The sequence below is a fragment of the Bactrocera neohumeralis genome, chromosome 4 (assembly GCF_024586455.1).
Source record: "Bactrocera neohumeralis isolate Rockhampton chromosome 4, APGP_CSIRO_Bneo_wtdbg2-racon-allhic-juicebox.fasta_v2, whole genome shotgun sequence".
NCBI lineage: Eukaryota > Metazoa > Arthropoda > Insecta > Diptera > Tephritidae > Bactrocera > Bactrocera neohumeralis.
The window spans coordinates 44063897-44091629 of NC_065921.1; the positions used below are offsets into that span (position 1 = coordinate 44063897).

Consider the following 27733-nt stretch of genomic DNA (forward strand, 5'->3'; position numbering starts at 1 on the left):
AAGAAAAAAAGGGTTTAGAAAAGTAAGAGGAGAGACAACGTTGAATTTTTAATGTGTTACATGGGTTTACGGGTTCCAAAAAGATTTTTTTTCACTACTGTAAGAAGTTATCCTGCCCATACAGGCACATCTTTTTTCCGAGGGGTCACAGGAAATGGCGACGCAATAACCGAGTGTAAAATATTTTTTCTGTTTTTAACAATAAAAAATTCTAATAAAATATTTAATTTTTTATATGAGAAAAAAATTGTTGAAAAAATGACGTTTTTTACCCGTGCACACCCGTGTAACTCCTTAAGGGTTAAAAATGGTTTAGAGGTAACCAAAATATCTGTAATACATTGTATATAGACTATTTTCACATAACCTCAAAATCTATGTGAAAAATTTATATAACTAAGTTTTTATGTTTTCTATTTCTAATTTCAATAAAAATTGTTTTATTTCGCGAAATTTGGTGTAAACTTACCTTCGTATGTCCCAAACGCCCTGGTCTACATAGATGTTTTTAAAAATACCCCAGACTTGACAGTGAAATTACCTTACAGAGGATTTAGCAATTAAAAGAATAGGATACCACTTTCAAATAAAATCCAATATTTTAGGTTTCAATTTATAAATTAAGTACTTTCCAAATCTGCTGGAGTGCTCATTTCATTGGACAACTTTCCAGAGAATTCAATTTGATGTTTGCAAGAAGATTTTCACACTTTGAAAACTCTTAAGGAAGTTTCAACTTTATATATTTTTTATATCGTTACTGCTTTCCTTAAACCAATTTTTCCAAATTTTAATCAAGAGATAAAGAAAAACTTCACAACTAACTTTAAACTCTTTTTCAGCCTAGTTTGAAATGGCATTTCCATAAACATATTTTCAAATTAACAATAAAAAACAAGTAGTTTTTGCTCAAAAATACAAACACTCACACATACAAAGGTAAATTGTAACTGAAACTGACATGAAATGATAGTAAGACAATGAGTACTAGATTGAAGTAAGACGAAAATTTCGAACATAAAAACGGCAAGATAAGCGCCAATAAAGATGCAGCGGAAGTAAACTAAAACTGTAGATAGGCGAGCTATTTTTGTGTGCGACTGTAGTTGCAAAATGAACAGAGAATGTCAGCAAAAGTGACTGAAAATTATATAGAAAAAAATCGCATAAAAACAATAACAAAAAGTTGAGAAACAATAAGCGTGACAGTAAATAAAGCGTTAAAAGTACTTTCCAGCGAAAAACAAGAGTGAAATTAAAATAAAATTTGTTATTATTTTAAGACAGCAAAAGCGAGCAGCAAAAGTTAGCCAAACAGTTTTGAGTGCGCAGTTACCTCAGAGTTACTTTGCTTTGGGTGTGCAACACAGCCGGCTAGGCAGCAAAAGTGAAAGGGGCAGTAAAGACCGAGACACCAGCCACGAACCGCCAGTCGCCAAGAGAAGGCGCAACTAACGAAGTAGTGTCAAGTGGCAGATACTAAGTTTTCCAAATTTTTTTGTTTCACTTTTTCTGTGATTTCCTGCTTTTATTTCAATCTTTTGTTTGCACTTTATGCGATTTCTTGCGAAAATTTGCATCATTATTGGCTGCAGACAGCTGCGACGGCCGAAAAGTAGACGAAACATGCAGCGGCGAGACTGGCAGACAGCCACTTTGACACTTGGACACGCCACGACTAGACGTTGGAGCGTGCGCACGCTCAAGTGCAGCATGGACCAACTTTTAGTTGCCGATTATTTGTGTGTCACCCTGCGCCCTTTTGAAACCCATCGCTTAAATAGCAGCTCATAGTAAATACGTTGCTGCCGAAGCGCGCATGCATGTGTGGAGTGGGTGTGGCATAAGTGTGCCTCTTATAAACTTTTCACAATTTGATTTTTTTAAAGTCAAAAGAAAATCATTGTTGTTATTTGTTTTGGTATACAAAAAAGTTTATGCAAAAGTGCATATTTTTATGTGTGCAAATAATATATATGCACTTTGCAAATTTGAAGGAAACTTTTGTATCGTGCATCCGACAAATTCATATGCTATGGCAACCCACGTCCATTGCAGCCTTTATGATCGTTATAAAGTATATTGCTTGCAATTTGCTGGCGAAATCCGCAACTGCCGGGTGATGAAACTATAAACAACTGAAGTGAATTGCAGATTACGAGTGTGGATACTTTTTAGTTCCTTTTTTATGTTCAAGCTTACTTAAATTGTCCACAGTGGGAAAATTATGTTCATTGATTGAGTTTACGACTGCTTTCATTTCTAGTTATGCAATAAAGATATGAGTCAAGCTTTAGATAGTGAAATTTGATTAACAAAAGTTTCTGCAGCCTTTTCAAAGGTAAAAATAATATTTGCCGGAATAGAAGAGAACGCTACTAAAAAAGAAGAAATGTTAATTTCAGTTGCAACGCTTCAAAAATGCAAAATATTCCTCACATGAACTTACATTTTATTCCTCAGTTCATATGGCAGCTATATGCCATAGTGAGTCGATCTGAACAGAGCGTTGATTTAACATACATACCTCTTGAGAAAATAAATTAGAGGCATGATCTTGAGGGTCATTTGACTGGACCATTTCTCGGATTTAACGAGTCTCCCAACCTTGTACTCAGTATATTCATATATTGGCATGAAACATGAAACGGCGCACTGCCTTTTTGAAGATAATCCATGAGATTTCATGAAAAATCGGGAAAAGGAGTCGATCAACAACATAGTTCATGAGAGCAAGCATTTGAGCATGGATGAACAGCCACAATAGTATTGATGTAGAGCGAAATTCAGCGCTTGAGATGTGCTGCAAGATTTTCATTTTGCATAGTGCAGATCTTACACAAGAAAATGCATTTTTTTATTTGGGGATCAAGTCGGGGTATGTACAACTTTTGGTGAACCATGTGTTTGTGATGAATGAGGTGGCGAATGGACACCTCTCTGATATAATTATAGGGTGGTGTTCCGTATATGTTAGTCTTGAATTAGCGATCCGACCATTCGCAAGCAATTTGCAAGCAGACCTTTCACATCTAGAAATGAGTTTAGAACTAAGAGTGAGCTCTTGTTATCAATCGGCTTCGCTTCTCTTAGTAATGATACGTTTATGACGTGGCTGTAGTAGTTCATTTAGGTTGATGCGATAAGAGCGACCTTGGCTTTTTGTAAGTCTTGGTGCGTCAATGTATCGCATTGGGAGTAAGTTGCTCCTTTAACTTTAAATCGATCTATGAACTTGAGCATATAGGTGACTACTCGAAGGGTTTGGGAAACGATGAAGATCGTTCAAGGATGTCAATGTCTTCCAGTGGTTTGTGAAAAGTGTCGATGTTTCGACTTTGTGAAGCAATTATGGGCGATTGTGGCCAAGAATCGGAAGATTTTGGTAACCATCGGGGGGCCACTCCACCAGACAGTGGTGGCCAGATGCAGAGGTTTCACCAACTGCCATGGAAATGTGATAAGAAGGGAACATTTCAGCTCCGAAATACAATATCTATTTTTATTAACTATAATAAATATAAGAAGCGAAGATTCCTTAGATACAGATAAAAGATCGAAGCCATCAGGCTATTCAATAATATATGTATATGTATATATTTTAGAAGGTCTCCCATGAAACTTCATATTAATATTATTAAGCATTCGGGGCACTCATCATGTTGAGACTTCATTATGTCCAGGTTTTGGCGCATAAAACGTTTATCGCTCCTTTTACCATTATTTGAAGGAAAAGCAGACAATTTTGTTTGGGGTTCGAGGTAACCTCAGATTGCTATAATATATCTGATAACAATTAAATGCAAAGTCATTATAAATTTAAAGAGCTAGTTCCATGATTTGATGCACTTAAAATTTCGCTTATTTCATGGAACATTGCTCACACACAGGTCACTAAAAATAATAAAGTGCTACACTGCTCAGCGACGTTTAAAAGGAAAAAATGTGAAATATTTCGGAGCATCATTCCATAAATACAAAATCCATAAAGTAAATTTATGAAAATAATCAATGAAGCACACGCACAATAAATGCGACGAAGAGCAACGAAGTGTGATGAAAAGAAAATCTACAGAGAGCACAACCCGCTGACAATATCCTACCTCACACTTAGTACTGACGACAGCGCCTCCGTTCTCATGCCACTTACCAGGCGAGCCAGCAATGAAGATGATAATAAAGTAGCAACTGGAAAAGGATGTGACAGGAATATGACAGGCGAAAAGTGGTCGAAGACTGGGCGAGTGAATGATGCGTAAAAGGAATGGCGCTGGATTTAAGCCAGTGCGAAAGTGCGCTCAAGTGTGTAAGCGAGAAAAAGGTAAATTAAAAGCGAAGCAGAATAGCGAAGCAGTGAAACGGAAGTGACGACAAATGCTGAAAGCACGAGAGCCACGGCTGACAATGGCTGAATGCGCAGACAGGCAACACTAAATGACATACGAAAATACTCGTTAACACGCGCCGATGTAACTAACTGTGCTCGAGTTGAAGACACAACCATGGTAGATGGGGCTGTGAAGAAAATGGAAATGCCAGAAAAATTAAAAACAAAATGCGCAGTTTGTTGCCAACTCGATTTGAGGTAATGCCAAAAAGTTTATGTACCGAAAAGGGCACGATAACGAGAGTCATTAATAATTGCAAAGCTTCCGGTGTTCGGCCGTTGGACGACACACATATGTCTATATACTATATATATAACTACGAAGGATGTAAGCGCACAAAAATAAGTCACAAAGTTCGGCTGAGGCCAAATTGCGCTCAACGGAAAATGAAATGTTAGTTAACTTTCAGGCGTAAATTACACATACACAAGCATTCTATAATAAGTGTGTAAAATTATTTTCGGCTCCGCCTTTGTGTCAGACATTAGGTGCAGACGCAGACATACATAATGGCCAAGGCGACAATTTGTCAATACTCTAATTGAAGCAGCAACTCACAGCATACTTTTAGGCGACTAAGCAAAGGTTGTGCTATTTATACGGCTATTGTGATGCTCGTAAAGAGTGTCATGAACCCAACGTGACTTTACTCATGTACTTACATACATGCACACACACTAAACAGTTTTATATAAATATGTTTAGGTGACTAGCTGGGAGTTGAAGAAAATTAAATGCAGATTGCTGACAGCGACAATGAAATGGGCGGCAAAATAAGGCGAGTCAGATTAATTGGATTGATAAAAGTAAATGACTAAATGCCGGAGATTAAGTAACTGAACATATTTGTGTGGACAATACTCGCTGCAAATATAGTTAAGAGCGAAGTTTAGTGAAAGAGATATGCTTGTGTGAGTGCGTGTGCGGCGTAGAACGAGTGTGGTGATAAATGATACTTAAAGATTGTGCAAAATATTTCAGCTTTACGCAAAGCGTAATTTCTCCTTTCTAAATTAAGATCCCAGCAGAATATTAGCTTTTTAAATAGTCTGAAGGGTAATAAAAGCAATTAACTTCTGGAAGCATTTCAAGCATTTCTCTCGTAGGATTATATAGGGAGCACTATCTTAGAGAATAAAGTTAAGTAGAGTACATTTATTTCTAAGAAATAATTAATATTTTTTATTATTTTCTATAGACAAATTCAGTTTTTGGATTCAAAAAAAAAATGTAGAAATTCGGTATGCTTCATTCAAATAAGAAGTAATGGAGGAATAGATAGTGCCCATATTTTTAAGTTTGTAAACTATAACTAATAATGATGTTTGCAATGAGCTCATTTTCGAAACTCAAAATCATGCATTTCGATTTTGGAAGATAACTTCGAAAAACGGAAAATATTTTTTTCTTTTGACTCAACCTCCAGAAAAAAACAAAAAGAGTCCTTATTGCTACTCCAACGGCGGCTCTTGAACTCTATTGAAAAATCCCCGGTTTATTATAGTAAAACACGCAATTCTATATAGTTGCCTTCAAGGCTGATACACTGATTACAGCGACCCTCACATTTTTCGATACCACTTTTGTAGAACGACTTGTCCTTTGCTTCAAAATAAGACTCAGTTTCGGCGATAACCTCTTCATTCGAAAAAAATTTCTTCCCAGCAAGCATTCTCACTGAGATCTGAGAACAGGAAATAGGCGCTGAGGGCTAGATCTGAAGGATACGGTGGATGCAGAAGCAATTCGAAGCCCAATTCATAGATTTTTGCAATAGTTTTCGCTAACTTGTAACACGGTGCATTGTCTTGGTGAAACCACACTGTCTTTTTCTTCAAATGCGACCTTAGGAAGTCTAGAGTAACTAAAACTTGTATAACTAATATCTTATTTCTCGTTATCCGTCGCATGTGAATGCAGCTCATATCCTGAACATTGTTTTACTTGTTTATATTTAGTTTATATGGAATGCTCTCATAGCCACAGTCCGACGTCTAATTTTAAGAATATTTTCTAAATATCCTAAAATATATAGAATTGACACTAAAACAGTTGACTTTAATTTCTGACCTCTAATGTAATATCTGACTTTAAAGAGATTAGTACTGAATATTTCGGAATGTAAAACGAGTAATCTGCATTCAAAAGCTACGAAAGTATGGCTAAGAAGTCTTTATACTAATTTATCAGGAGTTTCAAGAGCGGAACGCAACTCCATTTAAAAAGTTCTCTCAGTAGGTATCATTTCATATTATGCGCCTTGACTGAACTTTTCAGATAGCTACCAGATATCAATTCGGATGTTTTATTCTAGGGTATTTCCTCATATACAAAAAGCTCTTACTTAACTAAAAAGACTATTTGGTAATGATTCCTTCCAATATTACTAGCTTTTATCCTCTGATATTATAGTATATGTTAATAACAAAAAACTTTACACTATCCTCTTCTTCTTCTTCACTGGCGTATAAGCGACTATAGCCGAGTTAAAAACAGCGCGCCAGTCGTTCCTTCTTTTCGCTACGTGGCGCCAATTGGATATACCTAGCGAAGCCAGGTCCTTCTCCACTTGATCCTCCCAACGGAGTGGAGGTCTTCCTCTGCCTCTGCTTCCCCGGCGGGTACTGCGTCGAATACTTTCAGAGCTGGAGTGTTTTCGTCCATCCGGACAACATGACCTAGCCAGCGTAGCCGCTGTCTATGTTAATGTCGTCGTGTATCTCTAAAGCTAATCATTCCATCGAATACACTATTCGCCGTGGCCGACGCGCAAAGGACCATAAATCTTTCACAGAACTTTTCTCTCGAAAACTCGCAACGTCGACTGATCAGTTGTTGTCATCGTCCAAGCCTCTGCACCATATAGCAGGACGGGAATTATGAGCGACTTACAGAGTTTGGTTTTTGTTCGTCGAGAGAGGACTTTGCTTCTCAATTGCCTACTCAGTCCGTAGTAGCACCTGATGGCAACAGTTATTCTGCGTTGGATTTCTAGGCTGACATTGTTGGTGGTGTGTACGCTGGTTCCAAGATAGACGAAATTATCTACAACTTCAAAGTTATGACTGTCCAGAGTGACGTGCAACAAGACGCGAGTGCGACGATTGTTTGTTTTGCTTCCTTGTCCAGTCTGGAGAAAGCAGAACTAACGGCGCGGGTGTTGAGGCCGATGATATGAATATTATTGTACTTGCTCGATTAAGTTCTGCAGCTCGAATTAATTTCTCCAGCAGCAGATTGAAGCAAATTGAAGAAGTCGCACGATAGGGAGTCGCCTTGTCTGAAACCTCGTTTGGTATCGAACGGCTCGGAGAGGTCCTTTCCGATCCTGATGGAGATTTTGGTGTTGCTTAACGTCAGTTTACACAGCCGTATTAGTTTTGCGGGGATACCAAATTCAGACATCGGCTCATAAAGGCAGCTCCTTTTCGTGCTGTCGAAAGCAGCTTCGAAATCGACGAAGAGGTGGTGTGTGTCGATTCTCCTTTCACGGGTCTTTTCCAAGATTTGGCGGATGGTGAATATCTGGTTGGTTGCTGATTTGCCAGGTCTAAAGCCTCACTGATAAGGTCCAATCAGTTTGTTGACGGTGAGCTTTAATCTTTCACACAATTCGCTCGATAGAACCTTATATGCGATGTTGAGGACACTTATCCCACGGTAGTTGGCGCAGATTGTGAGGTCTCCCTTTTTGTGGATTGGGCAGAGCATTACTGCTGTTCGAACTTCTTCATGGCCAGGCAATGGAACGTCTGCTTCATCGTAATCGATTGGGGAATCGGGTTCGCCTTCTTCTTGCGTTGTACGTTTATTGCCATTCAGCAGGCTGGAGAAGTGTTCCCCCCATAATTTAAGTATGCTCTGGGCATCAGTTACTAGATCACCTCCTTGGGTTCTAGCAAAAGAGTATGCTCCGGTCTTGAAATCTTTTGTTTGTCGCCCCATTTTTTCGTAGAATTTTCAAGCATTATCCTTGTCGGTCAGCTTGTCAAGCTCCATGAGTGCAAGCCGAGTAAAAAATCGTTCAGCTGTCTGTTGTGATTGCAGCTTATCGATGTCGAGCCTTCCTTGTGTTTGTTGCAACAAGATAGTGGCTTGAATCGATATTAGGACCTCGGAGCGTACGCACGATAACCATATTTCGGGCCCCGGCGAAGTCAATCAGCCTCAACCCATTTTGGGATGTTTATTCGTGGAGGCTGAATTTACCTACTGTTGTTCCAAAGATACATTCCTTGCCCTTTTGGTGTTAAAATCGCCAAGCACGATTTTGATATCGCGGTAGGGGAAGCTCTCATAGGTGCGGTCCAAGCGCTCATAGATAGCATCTTTGTCACATCGTACTTCTCTTCCGTCGGGGCGTGGGCGTAAATCAGCGATATGTTGAAGAACCTCGCTTTGATGCGGATTGTGGCTAGACGTTCATTCACCGGAGTGAATGATAGTACTCGGCGACGGAGTTTCTCTCTCACCACGAATCCCACACCAAACTTGCGCTCCTTTATATGGCCACTGTAGTAAATGCCACAAGGACCTATTCGTCTCAGTCCTTGTCCCGTCCATCGCATTTGTTGGTCGGCGGTGATGTCAGCCTTTATTTGAACGAGGACGTCAACCAGCTGGGCAGCTGCACCTTCCCAATTAAGGGACCGGATATTCCATATTGGTCGTCACCAAAAGGGGGGTCTCTCATCCGAGGCTGATTGTTAATTTTAATTGGGGTGTTTTTTAACGTGGCGGGTCCCAAACCCAGCGCACAACCCTATGTAGGGGATGTTTCGCCTTCTCACTTTTGCTCGCCTTTAAACGGATGCTCTTAGGCTACCCAGAGGATATTTGGTCAAAGACCGGAAGTCGTGAGCTGCTTGAACCATATGTAAAAAAATCGTTTCTGCCCACTCTCATGTGAATGGCGACCAGAGAACTTTCCTCGTGATCTTCTATACATGAGTCTATCCTCCTGTTCCTTCGAGCCTACTACTAGTTGTATTTTAGTGCTTGATTTTTTTTATGTATTTAGAATTTTGATGGCCTTGCCAAGTACCATTTTGATACCAATTCTGGAGGGCATGGTTATTTCCTTAAACTTACTGTTGCAGGCACCGTGTATGGCATATGTAAATCGTTTAAAGTCTACTAAAATTACTCACTCTCCTTAATAATCTGGCAATCCTAAACTCAACTTAAAGGGTTCGAAAACGTCAAAATAAAGGTTAGTTAGCGGATTTGGCATACTAAAAACATTTGCAATGAGAAATTTTTTTCAAAATCTTTTCCAAAATGTAAGACACAAATAAGCGCCACTTGCGTGAAATTGTATACTTAGAATGTAAGTCCGAGATACTATGTAAACAAATGGGAAAATTCGGGTACATAGGCTTGAAGTGGCAGAATACATTTTCGGTTGAAGTAACAGTACAAAAGCCGGAAAGCCAAAAAAAAACTTCCGGTTTCCGGTTAGTGCGGACGACTGCACTTTTACACGCATATACATAATTGAATGCATGCATGGTACCTGTGCAAGGAGTATTTACCAAGAAGCATATAGGGAGTAATTACTTACAGGCATACATATCAACAGTTGAGAGCTCACCAGGGATAATCATACTCGTACATATTTCAGAGCGAAGTTTCATTTTATTGATAGTAAGAATTGTTTCAAAGTCTACAGCGTTGTTCTTGCATGAAAAGTTTAAAGGTGAACTAATTGCCGAATCCCCATATAAGTAATTGAGTCATCAGAGTTCTATAAGGATGTTTATTAAAAAAAATTAACTTAAAATGCCTAATCAGGAAAACTGGTCTCAGTTCTTAAATATTGTTATAAAAGTAATATATTGAGTTAGGTCTCGCACGAAGAATCAAAGTTTGAAGTTTTTCTCATTGAAACTAATTTATGTTTTATTGGTAAGGTTAATCTAGAACATTGTAGGGCCTACATCTTGCTATTTATTCCGCCACAAGAGAAAAAAGAATCGCATTTTTCTCTTCCCAGTTGAATTAAAATCAATCTGGGTGTTTAAAAACAATTTTCATTTTGACATTTTTGGTACGACAACGCCAACAGAGCTGACACTCCGAAATACCTGTTTGAAGGGAATCTGAACTGACGACGGTGATTCTAGGAACTTGGGATAATGAAAGATATTATAAAATATGGAACCTTATCTACATACATTTGATTACGTTCGCTGCCTGTTTTGAAACATGCGGCTTCTAGAAAAAATAAAAATACTGCATGCTGATCTGACTGCCCTGAATGCTTCGACATTATAGTGCATTGGATAGAAAAATGTTTACTACACTATTCTACCAACTAAAATGTGGTTTTGGGACTTGGGTGTACTTTAAGTAACCAAAAATGAATATTCGGAAGTTTTAGACTTGGTAGGACTATTAAAGGCTTCCTTTAACATACATCCTTCGAAACTAGTATACTAGGGTATACTTGCCGGAAGTTTACGGTGAAAAATAATATAACGATATCACAAATTCGAAAAGCAAAGTAAGTCTACGACACTATGATGAGAAGTTTATATGGGCATTTCCCATAGGCGAAAATATTTTTTTCGGTATTTTGAGGTGAGCCAAGTTTTTAAACAATCTTGATGTTCTCGCCAAAAACCAAACTAAAAAGTAACCTTTCCAGATATCATTGAATAAAACGGAGTATGGTATAGATCGGAAAAAAGCTTAAAGGATTACCCTCCTAATTTCATACGTATAATTAGGTAAAATGTATTTTACTTTCCGGATTTGGCAACTACTGCTTAATTAAAAGTTGCCCAAGCGAATATTAGATTTATTTATGTCTGTAAATAATACAAAACAAGTAAGGAAGGGCTAAGTTCGGGTGTCACCGAACATTTTATACTCTCGCATGATAAAGTGATAATCGAGATACTGTTATTAGCAACTTTTTTGCGAGAGTATAAAAACGATGCCCTCTGAATTATATGAAAATGTCTGAGAGATTTACCGATATTTTCGGTGAAAAATTAGGTTATGTTAGGTTAGGCACTGAGTCTAAGTTATAGTCCGATCACGACAATTTTTCCACAAGGGTTACCTCAGCTCAAATACCATATTTGTGTAAAGTTTTATTCCGCTATCATCATTGGTTCCTAATGTATATATTATACAGAGAAGGCATCAGATGGAATTCAAAATAGCGTTATATTGGAAGAATGCGTAGTTGTGAACCGATTTCACCCATATTTCTTACATGTCATCAGGATGTTAAGAAAATATTATATACCGAATTTCATTGAAATCGGTATAGTAGTTCCTGAGATATGGTTTTTGGTTCATAAGTGGGCGACGCCACGCAGCTTTCTTCTGCCATTTCTTTTGTAAAATTTAGTGTTTCTGACGTGTTTTGTTAGTCGGTTAAGGCACTTTTAGTGATTTTCAACATAACCTTTGTATGGGAGGTGGGCGTGGTTATTATCCGATTTCTTCCATTTTTAAACTGTATATGGAAATGCCTGAAGGAAACGACTCTGTAGAGTTTGGTTGACATAGCTATAGTAAATTCCCAGATATGTATAAAAAACTTAGTAGGGGACGGGGCCATGCCCACTTTTCCAAAAAAATTACGTCTAAATATGCCCCTTCCTAATGCGATCCTTTGTGCCAAATTTCACTTTAATATCTTTATTTATGGCTGAGTTATGACACTTTATAGGTTTTCGGTTTTCGTCATTTTGTGGGCGTGGCAGTGGGCCGATTTTGCCCATCTTCGAACTTAACCTTCTTATGAAGCCAAGAAATACATGTACCAAGTTTCATCATGATATGTATCTCAATTTTTACTCAAGTTACAGCTTGCACGGACGGACGGACAGACAGACATCCGGATTTCAACTCTACTCGTCACCCTGATCACTTTGGTGTACATAACCCTATATCTGACTCTTTTAGTTTTAGGACTTACAAACAACCGTTATGTGAACAAAACTATAATACTCTCTTTGGCAACTTTGTTGCGAGAGTATAAAAATAGATTAAAGAAGACATTTCCGTATATATTTAACAACATTTGAGAAAGAAACTATCTATATACAAATTAAAGGCTTTTACAATGTAGTGATCCTTACTCGTTGACGGGTTTTTACAGAAGAAAGCATAAACTCAAAGCTGCAGTGTTTGATGCCTTGCCTTTTCAAAAACGAATGTAAGTGCAAAGCGACGATACGATTAAAGGCAACATCAGGATAGCATACGGTTGCATTTTAAAAGTAGTAGATCATGGTGTTGCCACATATATATAATACTGTATATATATACAAAAACAGTATTATATATATATGGATAATTCTTCTATTTAAAACCTTCGCCATTTGGGCATTCCAATGATTAAGGTGAAACTACATCATTGCAACTATCTCAGCGAAAAACACAAAATAACTATTTTAACTGCTAAACGCAGCTAATCGTCTCTCTGTAACTACTTACGCTCTTACCACAAGGAAGCACTCACAGAATCCTTTCTCTAAAAAGTACAGCAAATGAGCAAAAAAGGTAAGGAAAATTACCCACAGGAAGAAACTTAGCTTATCTGTAGCTGCAGTAGCAACCCAGTAAACTCCTTTCTACACTACAAGAATATCCGCTGAAGAAATCTAACAACGCAATTGTTTTCATGCCACCCAAAGAACTTGCCGCCGCCAGTGCTGCTAGAAGGGTCAATGGAGGCGTGCTTAATGGCTTGCAAAAGTGAATGTTGGATATTTTGTAAAAACACGCGCGCTTAATAGCCTGGAAAGTTAAGCGGCTTCAAGAAAATGGCTGCTTGCGGCCATGCGCCTTCAAGTATGCAATGCAATTGCCAAAGAAGAGGTAATTTGCGCTTGAGCTTACAACGCTTTGCGGTACCAAAGAGATGCCAGCACTAAAAACGGTAGTATTCTCGGTGATTGCATTGCCCCAGCCGCAGCCACAAAGAAGCTAATGAAGCAATTTGAAAGGCAAACTTGGCAGGAAATTGCAGTGTTGAGTGCTTGGATTAATTTGTGGCATGCAACAACTCTACAGATACAACACTCGTGGAGTATAGCAGAAGCTATACGAATTAAGCAGAGGCGACAATTAGCCATGTGCTTGAGGGAAAGGAAAGGCGAGCATTGCATAGAATTAAGGTAGCACCTAAAAGGCAGCTTCAGGCACACACATATACAAGAAAGTATTTCTAATTTAAGTTTCGCATAAAAGTCAGGCGTTTAATTTATATAGTGCCGCCGCAAGTGATAGTGTCGCGAAAAGCACTGCCATAAAAGTTTGTTGTGATTTGCGGTTGCTTAAATGCATTAGTATGTGTGTATGTAAGCAGCACGGGCTAACTTTGTATAAGGCAACACAGCTGTCGCGTTGATTTTATTGCCGCTCGCAGGCGTTAGGACGAAAAGGCTCTCGATTTAATTACTCTGCATGTTTAAACTTAAATGCGTTCAGCAATTAAATGTTGCGGATTCCGCTATGTGCGTTTGTGTGGTCTCCTTCTGTCGCTGAGCTGTAAAATTTAACCGCTATGAATGTAATACAACATCTTTATTGCTCTTCGGAAAGTGTTGGGTTGAAAAATATTTCTCATTTACAATTTATATGATCACAAATTTAAAAATGATTTTTGCTCTTTAAAAATCTTTACTTCAATGTTGATTGTTTTTCCTCTTTGCCGGTCTAATTACTATTTAATCACATAGATACTGTATGTGGTCCATGAGGGAAATAGAATACATAAGCGTCTTCGCATATACTGTGGGCTAAAAATCGTAAGACTTTTTAATTAAAATATCGCTCATGACTCTCAGTGGCATCTGTGCCAAATGTCACATCAAAATAATTATTAGTATTTAGCATACACTTATTTTTCTAAAGTACATAAAGTGAATTTGGCGATTTTTACTAAATTTGATGTGTGGAATCAAATTTCTGGGACCAAAACCTTTAGAATGTTGTAGAAGGCCTTCGATATAGTTGTTTGTCGCGAGCACGTATTTTTGATTGGTACAAAATATTCGAAGAGGGTTCAGAACGCGTTGACACCGAACCACGTCCAGGATGGCCATCAGCATCAACTGATGATCAATACGTCAATGAAATAAAGGAATTTGTGCATGAGAATCGACGATTAGCAGTCAAAGATCTTACAAAGATCGTTGGAATATCCAAATGATAAGTGAGAACCACTTTGAAATATCAATTGGGTCTAAGAAAAGTGAAAGCACGATTGGTTCCAAAAGTCTGTGAAATAATGCTTTCCGATTACTAGGATGTCATGGAACGTGTTAGGTTTCCCACAGGTTGGAGACGCGGGCCTTCGAATGTGGAGAATGGGACACTCGGTAGTTTATATTTCTGGTATATATAGTACATAAGCATATACATAAGTTTTATGTAATCCAAAAAAAATTTGTTGCTTTTTAAAAATGTTATTTTATTTATGATTGTTTCTGACTCTCCTGGAAATGTTACACCGACCGTCTCTGATTTTTTTCTGTGCACTACTCATTTCCAGAAGGGTATTACTAAACGCAAAAAATTTGTTTCATTGCATTTTCTAATTTGCTGTTTACAATCGCAGTATTATGAAAACCCTCTGCTACTGTTTCTTCTCCTTCCTTATAGTGTGGTCGTAAAAATTCCCAAAGGAACACTTTCGCTCATTGCCCCTAAGCAATTTAAGTCATTTCCATTTCCATCCCTCAGCGGGAGCCACAATTTCGCCATTCAACTATGTAGTTCAATGCCGCGCCCGAAGAACGGCCATACCACAGTCCACTTGTTGTTGTTTTGTGGACTTGTATTCTCAAATATAACTGCAATTATTTGGCTTGTTGTTGCTGTTGTTACTGTTTTTGTATATTTTTGCTGTTTTGTTTGCTTTGCTTTACAACATCTTTGGGCATTTCGTTTATAACTTTTTGTTTTGGCATTTTATTGCCTACCGCTAGGCGTAAACGTTTTATGCGATGGCTATTTAACATTTATTGTTATTTAAATATAAAAATATTTAAGATTCTCATCAGTTAATGTTTTCCACATCTACGCTAAGCGTGTCTGCAACGAAGCCTCGCAACAACAAGTAAAACTCCTTTTAACTACTTTTATATCACTTTTCCATTAGGAGGGGTGTACGCTATATGTACATACATATGAATGTGTGTTTATATCCCCTCACTGCTTATTATTAATAGCTGTGTGCCAGTTTTATTTGCCTGCCGCAGTAAAAATAAAATCGTCGTTGAATATTGCTATTTGTTTTCAAAAAGTATCTTTACCCTATATACACATACATATGTATGTATACATAAATATATATACAATTTTTTTTTGTATTTCCTTTTACATATATGTGTTTGTACTTCTATACATAAACAAATTTTTAACCTTTAATTTTTTCTCTCCTCACTTCCCTTGCAGTGCGATGAGCCATTATCCGCCGGTGACATTGTGGTCTTTGCGCAACGTGTCGGCTCGCAGATTTGCTGGCATCCTGGTTGCTTCGTCTGTTGTGTTTGCAAGGAATTACTTGTGGATTTGATTTATTTTCATCGTGATGGCAATCTCTATTGCGGCAGACATCACGCCGAGACGCAGAAGCCGCGCTGCTCCGCCTGCGATGAGGTATGTACACAATTATTTGTCTGTAAACTGTAAGTATGTATAAAAAGTAGCGTTTTGTTTACTTTCATCTGCGCAACTTACATTTTTTGGCCCTTGGGTCTCAACCTCTTATGCATATTGCATTAGGATTTGTTGGATTTGGTTTATTTAAGTTGTATTTTCTACTGGTTTACATTATAGGCTTATTAGAGTAAGTCCGTTTTCCTCGCATTCGGATCATTAGAAGCAATCTGTATTGACATTTAGATGTTTATCAACATCGAGGGTTCTTTTAGATATTATACATGGTTGATACCAAACATCTTTTCTCATAATATATTATGCCCGGTTCTCTTAAAATTCAAAACAAATACTAAACATTTTCACAGAGTCTAACAAGAAATGGAAAGTCTAGAAGAGATCGGCATATCTGAACACACCTACAGTGCATTCAAGACTAGTTATGGAAAACTTAATCTTAAACGGTTCCGCTCTCATCGGACGTTCTACTATTGTTTAGCTGAGCAGTGCAAAAGCGACCGGGCTACCATCAGTTCTTGCGCTATCCCAAGATATATTTGTCCCATAGTGGATCGCAAGTGGTCAATTGACCTCTATTATACTCTCAGCAAAATTAGTCTCTGCCTAGTTGTGGGGATTCTCACTGGTCATTGCCCTACGGACGTTCAGGCTGTAAGATTGAGACTCTAACCGGAGGTCAGGTGTCTATTTTGTTGTTTGGAAGAAGACTAACTTCCTGATTGATCGACGTTTCCGAGATGAAAGCTTCAGCTCTTGAGAGCTCGCATTTTCAGATATGTCACTAAACTGGGCGGACTAGAAATTTAACGCCTAAGCGAAGTTACTGATAACCGATTCAATAAAGTCTATTCCTTAGATTCAATAAGGTTCAGTCCTTAGATACAAGTTTTATGACTATGTCATTGGTGCATTGGTATTTCGCCACTTTTTGCCAAAAACCCGAGTCCTATCTTTCCGCAACTACCGCATTCACCTGATTTGGCTCCGTGCGACTCCGTGCGAGGAGAAAAAAGAATGAGTAGAAAAATGTCTTGAAGGCTATACCAGAAAATGACTATTCCAACTGTTATGACGACCGGAAAAAGCGGTGGCAAAAGTGGTTTTTATCGGATGGGGATTGCTTTGAATAAAGAATTTACATTTTATAAACAAAGTCACCTTACCTTTTGATCTCAGTAGTATTGTACATATATTCATTTATTATACGCTTTTTTGTAATCAACGTACTTATGCCCCTAATTGTTTCCCACATTTCAGATAATCTTTTCGGATGAATGCACCGAAGCCGAGGGCCGTACTTGGCATATGAAACATTTCGCCTGCTTCGAGTGCGAGCATCAGCTGGGCGGTCAGCGTTACATCATGCGTGACGGCAAACCCTATTGTCTCAACTGTTTTGACACCATGTTCGCTGAGTATTGTGACTATTGTGGCGAAGTGATCGGCGTCGATCAGGGACAGATGAGTCATGACGGTCAGCATTGGCACGCCACGGATCAGTGCTTCTCGTGTTGCACTTGTCGCTGTTCGCTCTTGGGTAGACCATTTCTGCCGCGACGTGGCACAATTTACTGTTCGATTGCTTGCAGCAAAGGCGAGCCGCCTACACCATCGGACACAAGTTCGGGACCACAACTGCGTCCGACACATCGGGCTAGCACAACAAGTCAAATAGCGCGTTCACCCCGACCGGGTGCGCGACATAAGGTCAGCGGTGGTGGTGGCGGGGCAGGCGGTAGTAACGGCAAGAGTGCTGGCAGCGCGGGAGATTTGCTGGAACGGCAGGCGCGTCAGCGAATGGAGGTTGGCATTGATCGTTTAATGATTGTAGGTAAGCTGGCTGCGGGTTGTGATGCCATTATGCCGCCGCTGCCAGGTGTGCCACGCCCTGCACATCCTCCGCCTATAGACCTCACTGAACTCGGTATTAGTTTGGATAATATCTGTGCAGGCGACAAATCGATATTTGGCGATCCCAGCAATCTTACATCCTCGTTGCCTGACATGCTGATGTCGAAAGGCGAGGACTCACACAGTTATCAGAGCATTGATAAGATCAATATTAATTCACCAAGCGCCTCCGAGTTAACGCAAAGCACGCAAGAGATCACCAATGAACTGGAGCTGGAAAATGATGACGAGAACTGTGAACTGCCGCATAATAACTACGAAATATTGTTAAACGCGAAGCGAACGCGCAACAAATCCGATATTGATGATGACGACCACGACGATGACGAAGATGATGACCCGGACCACAGTGACGCTGATGAAAATATACGTGCCCACTTGAAGGAGGTACGCTTCCATAGCGTACATGACACCATGTCGCGTTCGAAGAGCTACACGGACAGCACGAATGCGCGACGACGACGTAAGAAACGCAACCAATCGCGCAGCTCCTCTGAAATGCAAATTAACCAAGCCAATCTAAGACTGCACAATGCACAAACGAATGCAACGGGAATGCACAACAATATCGATAACTGCGACGCGGCAAGCGTGTGTTCCACCTGCTCATCCAGCTCCTCCAGCGATATGGACGACTACTTGTATCGTATACCCGCGCGTAGACACTACGGTGGCGTGCGTGTATCTTACGTCCCGAACGATGCAATCGCTTACGAGCGCAAACGAAAACAAGCGGCAAGCGAGCAGCATTTGGGTAGCGGCGGCTCATTGATTGGCGGCACAACAGCTGCGATGACCGCATCGACAAGCGGCGCAACGAGTGGCGGCGATACGAAGAACTGCATTATTTCATGACAGCCTCCGATATTGCCGCCGCCACCGCTTAGTCTTGGCAGCTACTATATATTGGATACGATCTTGGAGGAGCAACGTTTGGTGGTGGATGAGAAGCCAGCGGGTTGTTTGAAGCGTGTTTGGCGTATGCTAACCACCGGTGGCAAGGGTAAGAAAGCGCCAGTAGAAATGCAGTGCGTGTGAAGTGCAAGTTGAGCAAATATATTTATTAAGAAAATATTGATGAAAAATTATATGTATTGTTCGGAGAAAAAGCGTGTTAAGGAAGTCAAATATTTTGAGGTTGTATTGAGAGATATTCTAAAGAGAATTAAAAATAACATATAATGCAAAAGTAATTTTAAGAAATTATTTAGAAGACCGTGAGCTAATTTAAGTGAATGTTGTATCTTCCGGTTTCGGCGCTCTATTCGCATCCAGAAAAATAGTTTTTTTGACTGAATGTCCTCCACGAATATTTGTAAACTTGACCATCAATGGCATCACAATCATAACGGTTGTTTGAAATTATATTGCAAGAGCATTTGTTCTGTATATAAAAAGCACTGAAGAACTTCCATATCGTAGTTGTAGCTGTAAAGCAACAAAAGTTGAAACTTAAATATATAAAAAATTAAAAAATATCAAAAATGAAACTGAACTAAAAGAGACACATATTTAACGAAACTTTGTACAAAACATACACACATGAATATCGATTTACACAGTTTTTTGAATAAGCGCGTAGCAAGTAAGTATTTTATTGATTACCCACTACAACTATTACAAACTTGCACAAAATGTATATAATAACTATGTAAATATATAAATATACCCATATACTAAATATATATATAAATGTTTCATTGAACGCTAATTAACTAAGTGCAAAGAGGCCAGACATTTTAACGATTACAAAGGAATTATTGCCAGACGTTTGAAATCAAACAAATTATAGAGATTTTTGACTCAAGCGCTTTTGAAAATATAAAGATTTTATAGCTAGGTTTGAATAAATTTGATTTAATTTTTATGCATTATGTCTAAAAAGGACCCAAAAATTGTTAATAAAACCCAAAATGTCTAATTATTCATTAATATTTATTTTGTCGTCTTCAAAATAATCTCCACCAGATGTTATGTATACATTTATATCAACGATTTTCCCAGTCGTCGAAACATTTTTCATAAGCACTTTTTGGGATGGCCTCCAGCTTCTTCTTTCACAATTTTGCTTTATCTCTTCGATCGACTGAAAACTGGTTCCACGAAGCGGAAATTTCAGTTTGGGGAACAAGAAAAAATCCTACGGAGCCATATCTGATAAATATGGTTGGATAGATGGTATTCATTGCGTTTTTATACTCTCGCAACAAAGTTGCTAAGGAGAGTATTATAGTTTTGTTCACATAACGGTTGTTTGTAAGTCCTAAAACTAAAAGAGTCAGATATAGGGTTATATATACCAATGTGATCAGGGTGACGAGTAGAGTTGAAATCCGGATGTCTGTCTGTCCGTCCGTCCGTCTGTCCGTCCGTGCAAGCTGTAACTTGAGTAAAAATTGAGATATCATGATGAAACTTGGTAAACGTATTTCTTGGCTTGGCTTGGCTAAAGATATTAAAGTGAAATTTGGCACAAAGGATCGCATTAGGGAGAAGCATATTTGGACGTAATTTTTTTGGAAAAGTGGGCGTGGCCCCGCCCCCTACTAAGTTTTTTGTACATATCTCGGAAACTACTATAGCTATGTCAACCAAACTCTTTAGAGTCGTTTCCTTCAGGCATTTCCATATACAGTTCAAAAATGGAAGAAATCGGATAATAACCTCGCCCACCTCCCATACAAAGGTTATGTTGAAAATCACTAAAAGTGCGTTAACCGACTAACAAAAAACGTCAGAAACACTAAATTTTACGGAAGAAATGGCAGAAGGAAGCTGCACCCAGGCTTTTTTAAAAAATTGAAAATGGGCGTGGCGTCGCCCACTTATGGACCAAAAACCATATCTCGGGAACTACTATACCGATTTCAATGAAATTCGGTACGTAATATTTTCTTAACACCCTGATGACATGTACGAAATATGGGTTTTGAAATACGCAGAATTCCGAAGTATTGCACACCTTAAAACCTGGTATTTTCTTCAGTCTTCCTACTTAACACCACACACAAAGAAATTTCTAATTGAAAAATAAAAGCAATTTTAGAAAATTAATCCGTAATTGTTTTCCATTTACCATGCAATTAAGTGACTAATTATTACCCATTTGGTAATTAGTTGGCCATAAAATATTGTTTAAATCATACAACACTGTGTTAAACGAAAGATGAAAAGACGATAAAATGAGCATACTAAAAATAAACAATAATAATGAAACTAACAGAAACAAAATTTTTTTGATGTCGAATATTCGAAAAGATTTGAGCGTTGTTTAGTTAAGTTGAAGATCAAATGTGATGAGTAAATCAACATCCTAATTGCCTCAGCTGGTTGACCGACAGTTTATTGCTTACAATGCTACCGATCCGTTTTCTACAATGATTGTGGTCTTCATAATTTAATTGATTGCTTAAGGGTGAACTAAGGCCCATAAAATTATAAATTCCATACAATTGTAAAGTCGAAGACGTCAACGGCTCTGACATACACCATTTTTATTTTATTTTATAAAAGAATGTTTGAAGCGATAATGTAAAACTTGAAAGCTAAATTTAAATGCCATAAAATCGCTACAGATAATAACTGTTATCGATATTAGTATAACCATTAACTTTATCATTCAGTTATAGTCTGAGTATGGAAAATTCGAAGTTGATGAAAGAGATGCTCCGCTTTCAAGTATATTTGTTGCACTACTTAAGAATCCAAAGAACTATATGTATATATCCATATATACTAGATATATACCTATGTATATATATTTTCTATAACTCCGGTTAGAGTGAAGCGACAAACTATATTTTTGGTTTCTGTAATCGAGTATCATTAAAAAGGTTGGTGAATTGTTCAGGTTTGCTAGTTTGTTGGTGGAACTGTTACGTGAATATAAATGGTATACATTGTCCTACAAACCTGCCTTTTAATGCACTGTCTGTCATATTTAAATATACTATTAAGAGAAACAGATGCGGAAATTTTTAACTTCGATGCTCACTTTCGAGCTTGCTGTTTTGGGAGGCTCTACCCATAGCTAAGGTATCATCGGCATCGCTGTCAGACCCTTACAAAGTCCTCTCATTGCGAAAAGTTAACGATTCTTGATGAGGTCTAGAGAACTGTACAAACGCAATATATCAACGATCTATTTGAATCCAATTACTAAATGTTATATTATAAGCTAGCTGACCCCGCAGCCGTTGTTCTGCGTGAAATTATGTGTTTTGAAATGAAAAGAAAGTTAAATTTATCATTTAATTTTTTTTCAATGTAACGCAGCTTGATAAACATCGGTTTCTGTCCCGATGTACAGAAAAGATGGTTTTCCAACTCGTGAGCGCGCCACGTATGTATATTTGACCGTATGAAAAACATAGCATTTCAATATTTATGCCACATACTATGCGACTATCCTTGTGTCCTGTTTATTGTCATTTCTAATGCAATTTTCACTGGAAACGGAATACGTTTGAACTGAAATGGCAAATCGTTAGAACTCAAAGAAATTCTTAGAATCAAGCATTCTGCCCCTTGTATTTGACGCAAATGATGCGGTGGCATACCAAGCCTGTCCAAAGAATTTAAAAATTCCACTGGATAATTCACGGCGTCGCCTTCATTGTCAAGATGATCGATCGATTTCGATCGATTCGCAAGTCTCCCGGAATTTGACTTAGAATCTTCCAGTTTAAGTCAACAACATAGGTGTTTTTGGCAACTAACATTGCGCGTGCACTTAAGGAATCGTAGTTACGATAATTTGGCCAATGTCCGAACTTTCGTGATGAGTTCATCTTTCGTGAGTTGATAAAGGGAAGATGGAATTGATATCAAACCACCGGAAGTATCAACCGGAATTGTACCATTTCCAATTTTTAGCGAAGACGATGTAAATTCACTATTCTAAATTGAATGCTGACTATTCTGCCAGTGTCGTCTGGTGAGCGACGCCGATAGAATGGATATCCATCACGTCTAGTTGTGTTTGGTGCATTTATTGTCAGACATACAAACCGAAGTGGGATTTTGGGGTCCGCAAGGCCCATGAACCATATTGGTTTTCATCACTTCGAATAATACTGGATCTTTCTCTGCATCAGGGATTTCAGCAGAAATGATTTCATCAATTTGATCTGGTGTAACCACCATCCGCCATCCAAAAAGGAATGTGTGCGTGCGGCAAACCTCTCTTTTGCCACTCAACAGAGTACATCTAGCATCTAACAGCACCACATATATGTACGTTGCTTCAAGATAAAGTCCATCAAAGATCGTAACTGCTGTTTGAAAAGTCGTGCTGTGACATCGTGACGATCGCTTGGTCATTGACCGCGATCCATAATTCCGCACGTATGTCACCGCATCCTGGGAGTACTTCTTGCCTTGCATTGCCTTGGGCTGCCATACGTTGATGGCAAAAAGAATGCCGACCGATGTTAGGGCGACCTCTTCGCAATTGATCACTTTGTGTGAAACAGACGTACAGTTTTCACTGAATAATTTTCAATAATTTTTCTTTTGAATAGACGGAATAAAAAAGCAAGCGACAGAAATTGAACGATTCAAATAATTTACAAATCAAAATATTAAAAAACCAAACAAACAAAAATTGAAGAAAATTTGTATGGAAAAAAGTTACTTTTTGGAAGTATCCAATTTTCCGACTTTTCCTCATGAAAAAGTATAAGATATTTTTATTTCTAAACCTTCCTTGATCCACAACGAACAACCTCTGAAAATTTCATCAAGATTCGTTCAGCCGTTCTCTTAGCGTTACTAACAAACAAACATTCATTCGTTTGTATGGGAAAAAAGGGCTGTTTTTAGGGGTTTTCCGGCAATTATTCGAATTTTTCTCTCAGTAAAAACCATCCTTGAACCTCAACGATCATTTAAAAAAAAATTGGTCCATGCGTTGTTGAGTTATGCGCTTAGCAACACATTTTACCCTTCATTTTTATATACATATAAGAAGATTATTGTATGTATGTATGTACATATGTATAAGAATTGCTTTCAAAATTTGTCGGAAACGATAAACGTTAATATTTCCTTTATATATGGTCCATATATTTCAGTAACTTGTTACAAGAATTTTAGAAAGTAGTGAAATGATGGGACGTTGAGGTTTTGTAAAACTGATTATAAATAGTTCTAATATAGTCAATGGTAAACCTCCGAATATATTCTCGGTAAAAACAGATCTCCGCAGGAAAAATCTCTTAGTCTTTCGGGGTTTATTTAAGTTTTGTAAGTCTCTCTGTAAAGAAGTTCGTATACCAGCAACGATCATTTTACTCTCGCGACACGAGGCCCGTGACTATTCTCGTATTATTTAACTCTATCGAAACACATCAATACGTACTCTAGAAAATACTTATTTCAGCCACGAAACAACGATTATATTGACTTTTTGTCATCGAAGAGTCATTATATTAAATATGAGATCTCTAATTTGAAAAAGTATTTGAATAGAAGTAATAAACATGTGTTTGATTTCAAACGGATAATGCAAAATACAATATCCACATTTAAATTATAAATACAAAAGCCAGAGAAAACGCTTGAAAGCAAAACAGTAACGAATGACACCAACGAATGGCGAAATTCTTCCATGGAAACACTATAAAAACAGGTCTATGATAAACCAAAAAAGCCTTCCATCATGCCAAGTGTTCAAATGTTGATATTTGCGACAGAGAATGGCTAATGTAAGGTTTCACAAAAGTAAAAAAAAAACCAAAAACAAATTGATTGGAAATACATAATAGAGCTGTTAACAAAGAAGCACAGAAAGTGAAAAGACAACAAACACAACGCACAAAATATACTTCCAAAATAGAACAATAAATAAAATATGATGCAAAGAAGAGAGAAAATAAATCTCAGAAACACATATAACCATACACATGTAAATATTTAAATGGCTTATATATGTATATGAAAGTACATACATACATATGTAATTTATTATTGTTTTGATTGGGTGTGAATGCAAAGAAGTATACTTGTACATAGTACTTATAATTACAAGAAGCCATTGAAGTATTTGGCTCAAGCGCGAATTGGCGAAATCGGAGGGCAAGTGGTATACTGTTATTATTTATATTTAATTAAAAATATATTCAAATATTGTTTTTGCTGGTATTTTATTTTAATTTTTTAATTTTAAATTTCTTTTATTATTTTCAATTTGATCATATTGTATTTAATTTTTTTTTTTTCAATTTGGTTTGAGTAAGTTCTATTTTGTTTAATTATTTTTTATTTTTTCGTATAATTTAATTTAATCTAATTTAATTTAATTAATTTTTTTTTTGTTTTATTAATTAATTTTAATTTCATTTAATTTCTTAATAATTTATTTTAATTTATTATGTTATATTATATTTTATATATTTTTACCTCTCTTTTACACTTTATTTAATTAAAATTTTTAATTTTTTACATTTCAATATTCGTAATAATTTTTCACACCGATCACTTTCTAGAAACTAACAATCAAAACTGAAACTGTTTAAGTTTATTTTCTCGCACCCACTTTCGCTTGAATTTGCATTTAAATTCTTTATTTGGTAACATCGACATCATCATATAAATTTATTGATGAAAAAATTTTATTGTGTTTGTGTCTAACAAAAATCCATTGTTTTCAAGCAAAATATTTGCAAATCTGTAAAGCGTTATAACAAATACAAAAAACTTTTGAAATGTAAAACAAATAAAAACAAAACAAAAGCCAATCTTAAAATTGGGAACAAAACATTTGATGTAATTTCTTTCCTTCATGCCTTCAACTTTTAAAGAAAGTGAAATTTTTGCACAAATAATAATTTATAAAGTCGCCAACAATAAATCAATTATTTCGTAACTGTTTTACTAACAAAGAAAAAATTATTTAAATATGTAGACTATTGATTTAGCACTCTGTAAACATGAATACAAAATTCGCCTTTTTATTCTGTTATTTTCGGTTTAATTTATTCTTCAGAATTCATTTTTAATTCCTTTAAACAATTTCGTTTTCCCAACACAAAGGCAATGAAATTGACGAAAGTGAATACCCATAGCAGTGAGTCGTAGCAGAGAATGTTAATATACCACAAGAGAATGTAAAAAAATCTTCATTAACACTATGTCACCTGCGGCATGCCGAATGTTGAATTAACAGCCACATACATAGTAGTGACTATCGGAACAAGAAACGTGCACTGCAATGTTAAAATAATATATATGTATATGTAAAAGAATAATATAAACTGTAAATCTGTGAAATGAATATAAGTTTAGAAAGTAAGTTATACTTGTATTAGCCAGGTTATACATACATTTATAGTATCATTAAGTATATCATTATTGAACGCTATGTAAAGCAAGTGAAACTGAAATAAACTATTGTATTTAACAAAAACCAAAATTTATGCTGGCGTTTTATTGCTTTTGATGAAAATATTCTAAACAAAAAGAAGTGGTATTTGTAAACGCGAGTAATATGAATTAGAGAATAATTATGTTGAGCATCACCGATCCAACATTTTTGTTCTGATTCTGGGTTGGTCTAATTTATCATAAACCTCAGAGTTGTATCTATATTTTTACTGACTCACAAATGTGTATTTTATACACTCACAAACCATTCATCTTTGCGTTATGTAGCTTTAACTGCTAATCCACAGAGACAGGCATCCATATAATTCTACTCTTTATATGGCCACTATAGTAAATGCCATAACGACCTACTCATCTAAGTCCTTGTCCGCCCATTGCACTTCTTGGACGGCGGTGATGTCACGACCACGAGAGACCGGACAGTCCCAAACTCAACGCAAGACCCTGTGGAGTCATGTTACGCCTTCTCACTTAAGCTCGCCTTCTAACAGATGTTTTTCGCCATCCAGAGAATACTTGGTCTAAGGCCAGAAGCCGTGAGCTGCTTGAGCCATATGTTAAAGAATCGTTTGTGGTTACTACCAATTGAATAGCGCTCAGAGAACTTTCCTCTCTTGCGTGAATTTCTACACATGGCTCTATCCTCCAATAAATTTTACGGCCCACGACACCAAGTAATGTGAGATAAAGTGTCATCTTATTGGAACCAAAAGCCGTTCCCACGTTTGGGGTTCTTTCATTGAACTTGCGCAGCGCTTGATGGTTGTTCGACTTCAATTCTTACACGAGTTGGATTTTGTACGAACGCAAACTAAGATGGCTCAGCAAAATCTTCCATAAAGCAGATATACTGATTCTGTTCTTCTTCGATTCTTTGCTCTACAGCTGCAAAAGCGTCTTCTGTGTTGACTATAAAACCTCTCTGAGTTTGTGCATTATACACAAGATTAAACTTGGCGCGAAGCCGATCTATGGTTACTCGGAATTTTTAACATGAAATTCCATACTTTCTTTTCTTTTACTATACTTGTATTACTATCAAAAAGCTACCTTTATATTTTATCTGATAGTCTTCTCAATTAATCAACAATCCTGGGTAGACTGGTAACTGGCAAACGACACACTTGATATTTTGCTCCAAGGCCTGAAGCAATCGTCTGTATAGACTTTTGACTTTACAAATTATCTGCTCTCCGAAGTGTTGTCTCCATACATCCATTAACTGATGTGATGTGGTGGTCTTGTTGAATTCAATTGCCGCCGCTATCACGAGCTTCGATTTCGGGCATCAAATATTCCGTTATCACGGGGCGATAATGGTCGCCATTGACGGTAACGTATTAGGTCTACAACTTTGCTTCCGCCGTTTTTTTTTGTAAATTAAAGGCTTTATTGTATAA

The 27733-nt window shown here is 37.4% G+C and overlaps 1 protein-coding gene across 1 annotated transcript in view; it reads left to right on the forward strand.

Moving 5' to 3' along the window:
* The window catches only part of LOC126754492 (uncharacterized), a 101329-nt gene extending 74968 nt beyond the window's left edge, over window positions 1–26361 (forward strand). Inside the window, exons 5-6 of the mRNA XM_050466504.1 lie at window positions 15813–16016; window positions 17295–26361. Of these exons, the coding sequence (XP_050322461.1) occupies window positions 15813–16016; window positions 17295–18803 (1713 nt within the window). The 3' untranslated portion in view covers window positions 18804–26361. The remainder of the gene's footprint in view (window positions 1–15812; window positions 16017–17294) is intronic.
* Window positions 26362–27733: the final 1372 nt, after the last annotated feature.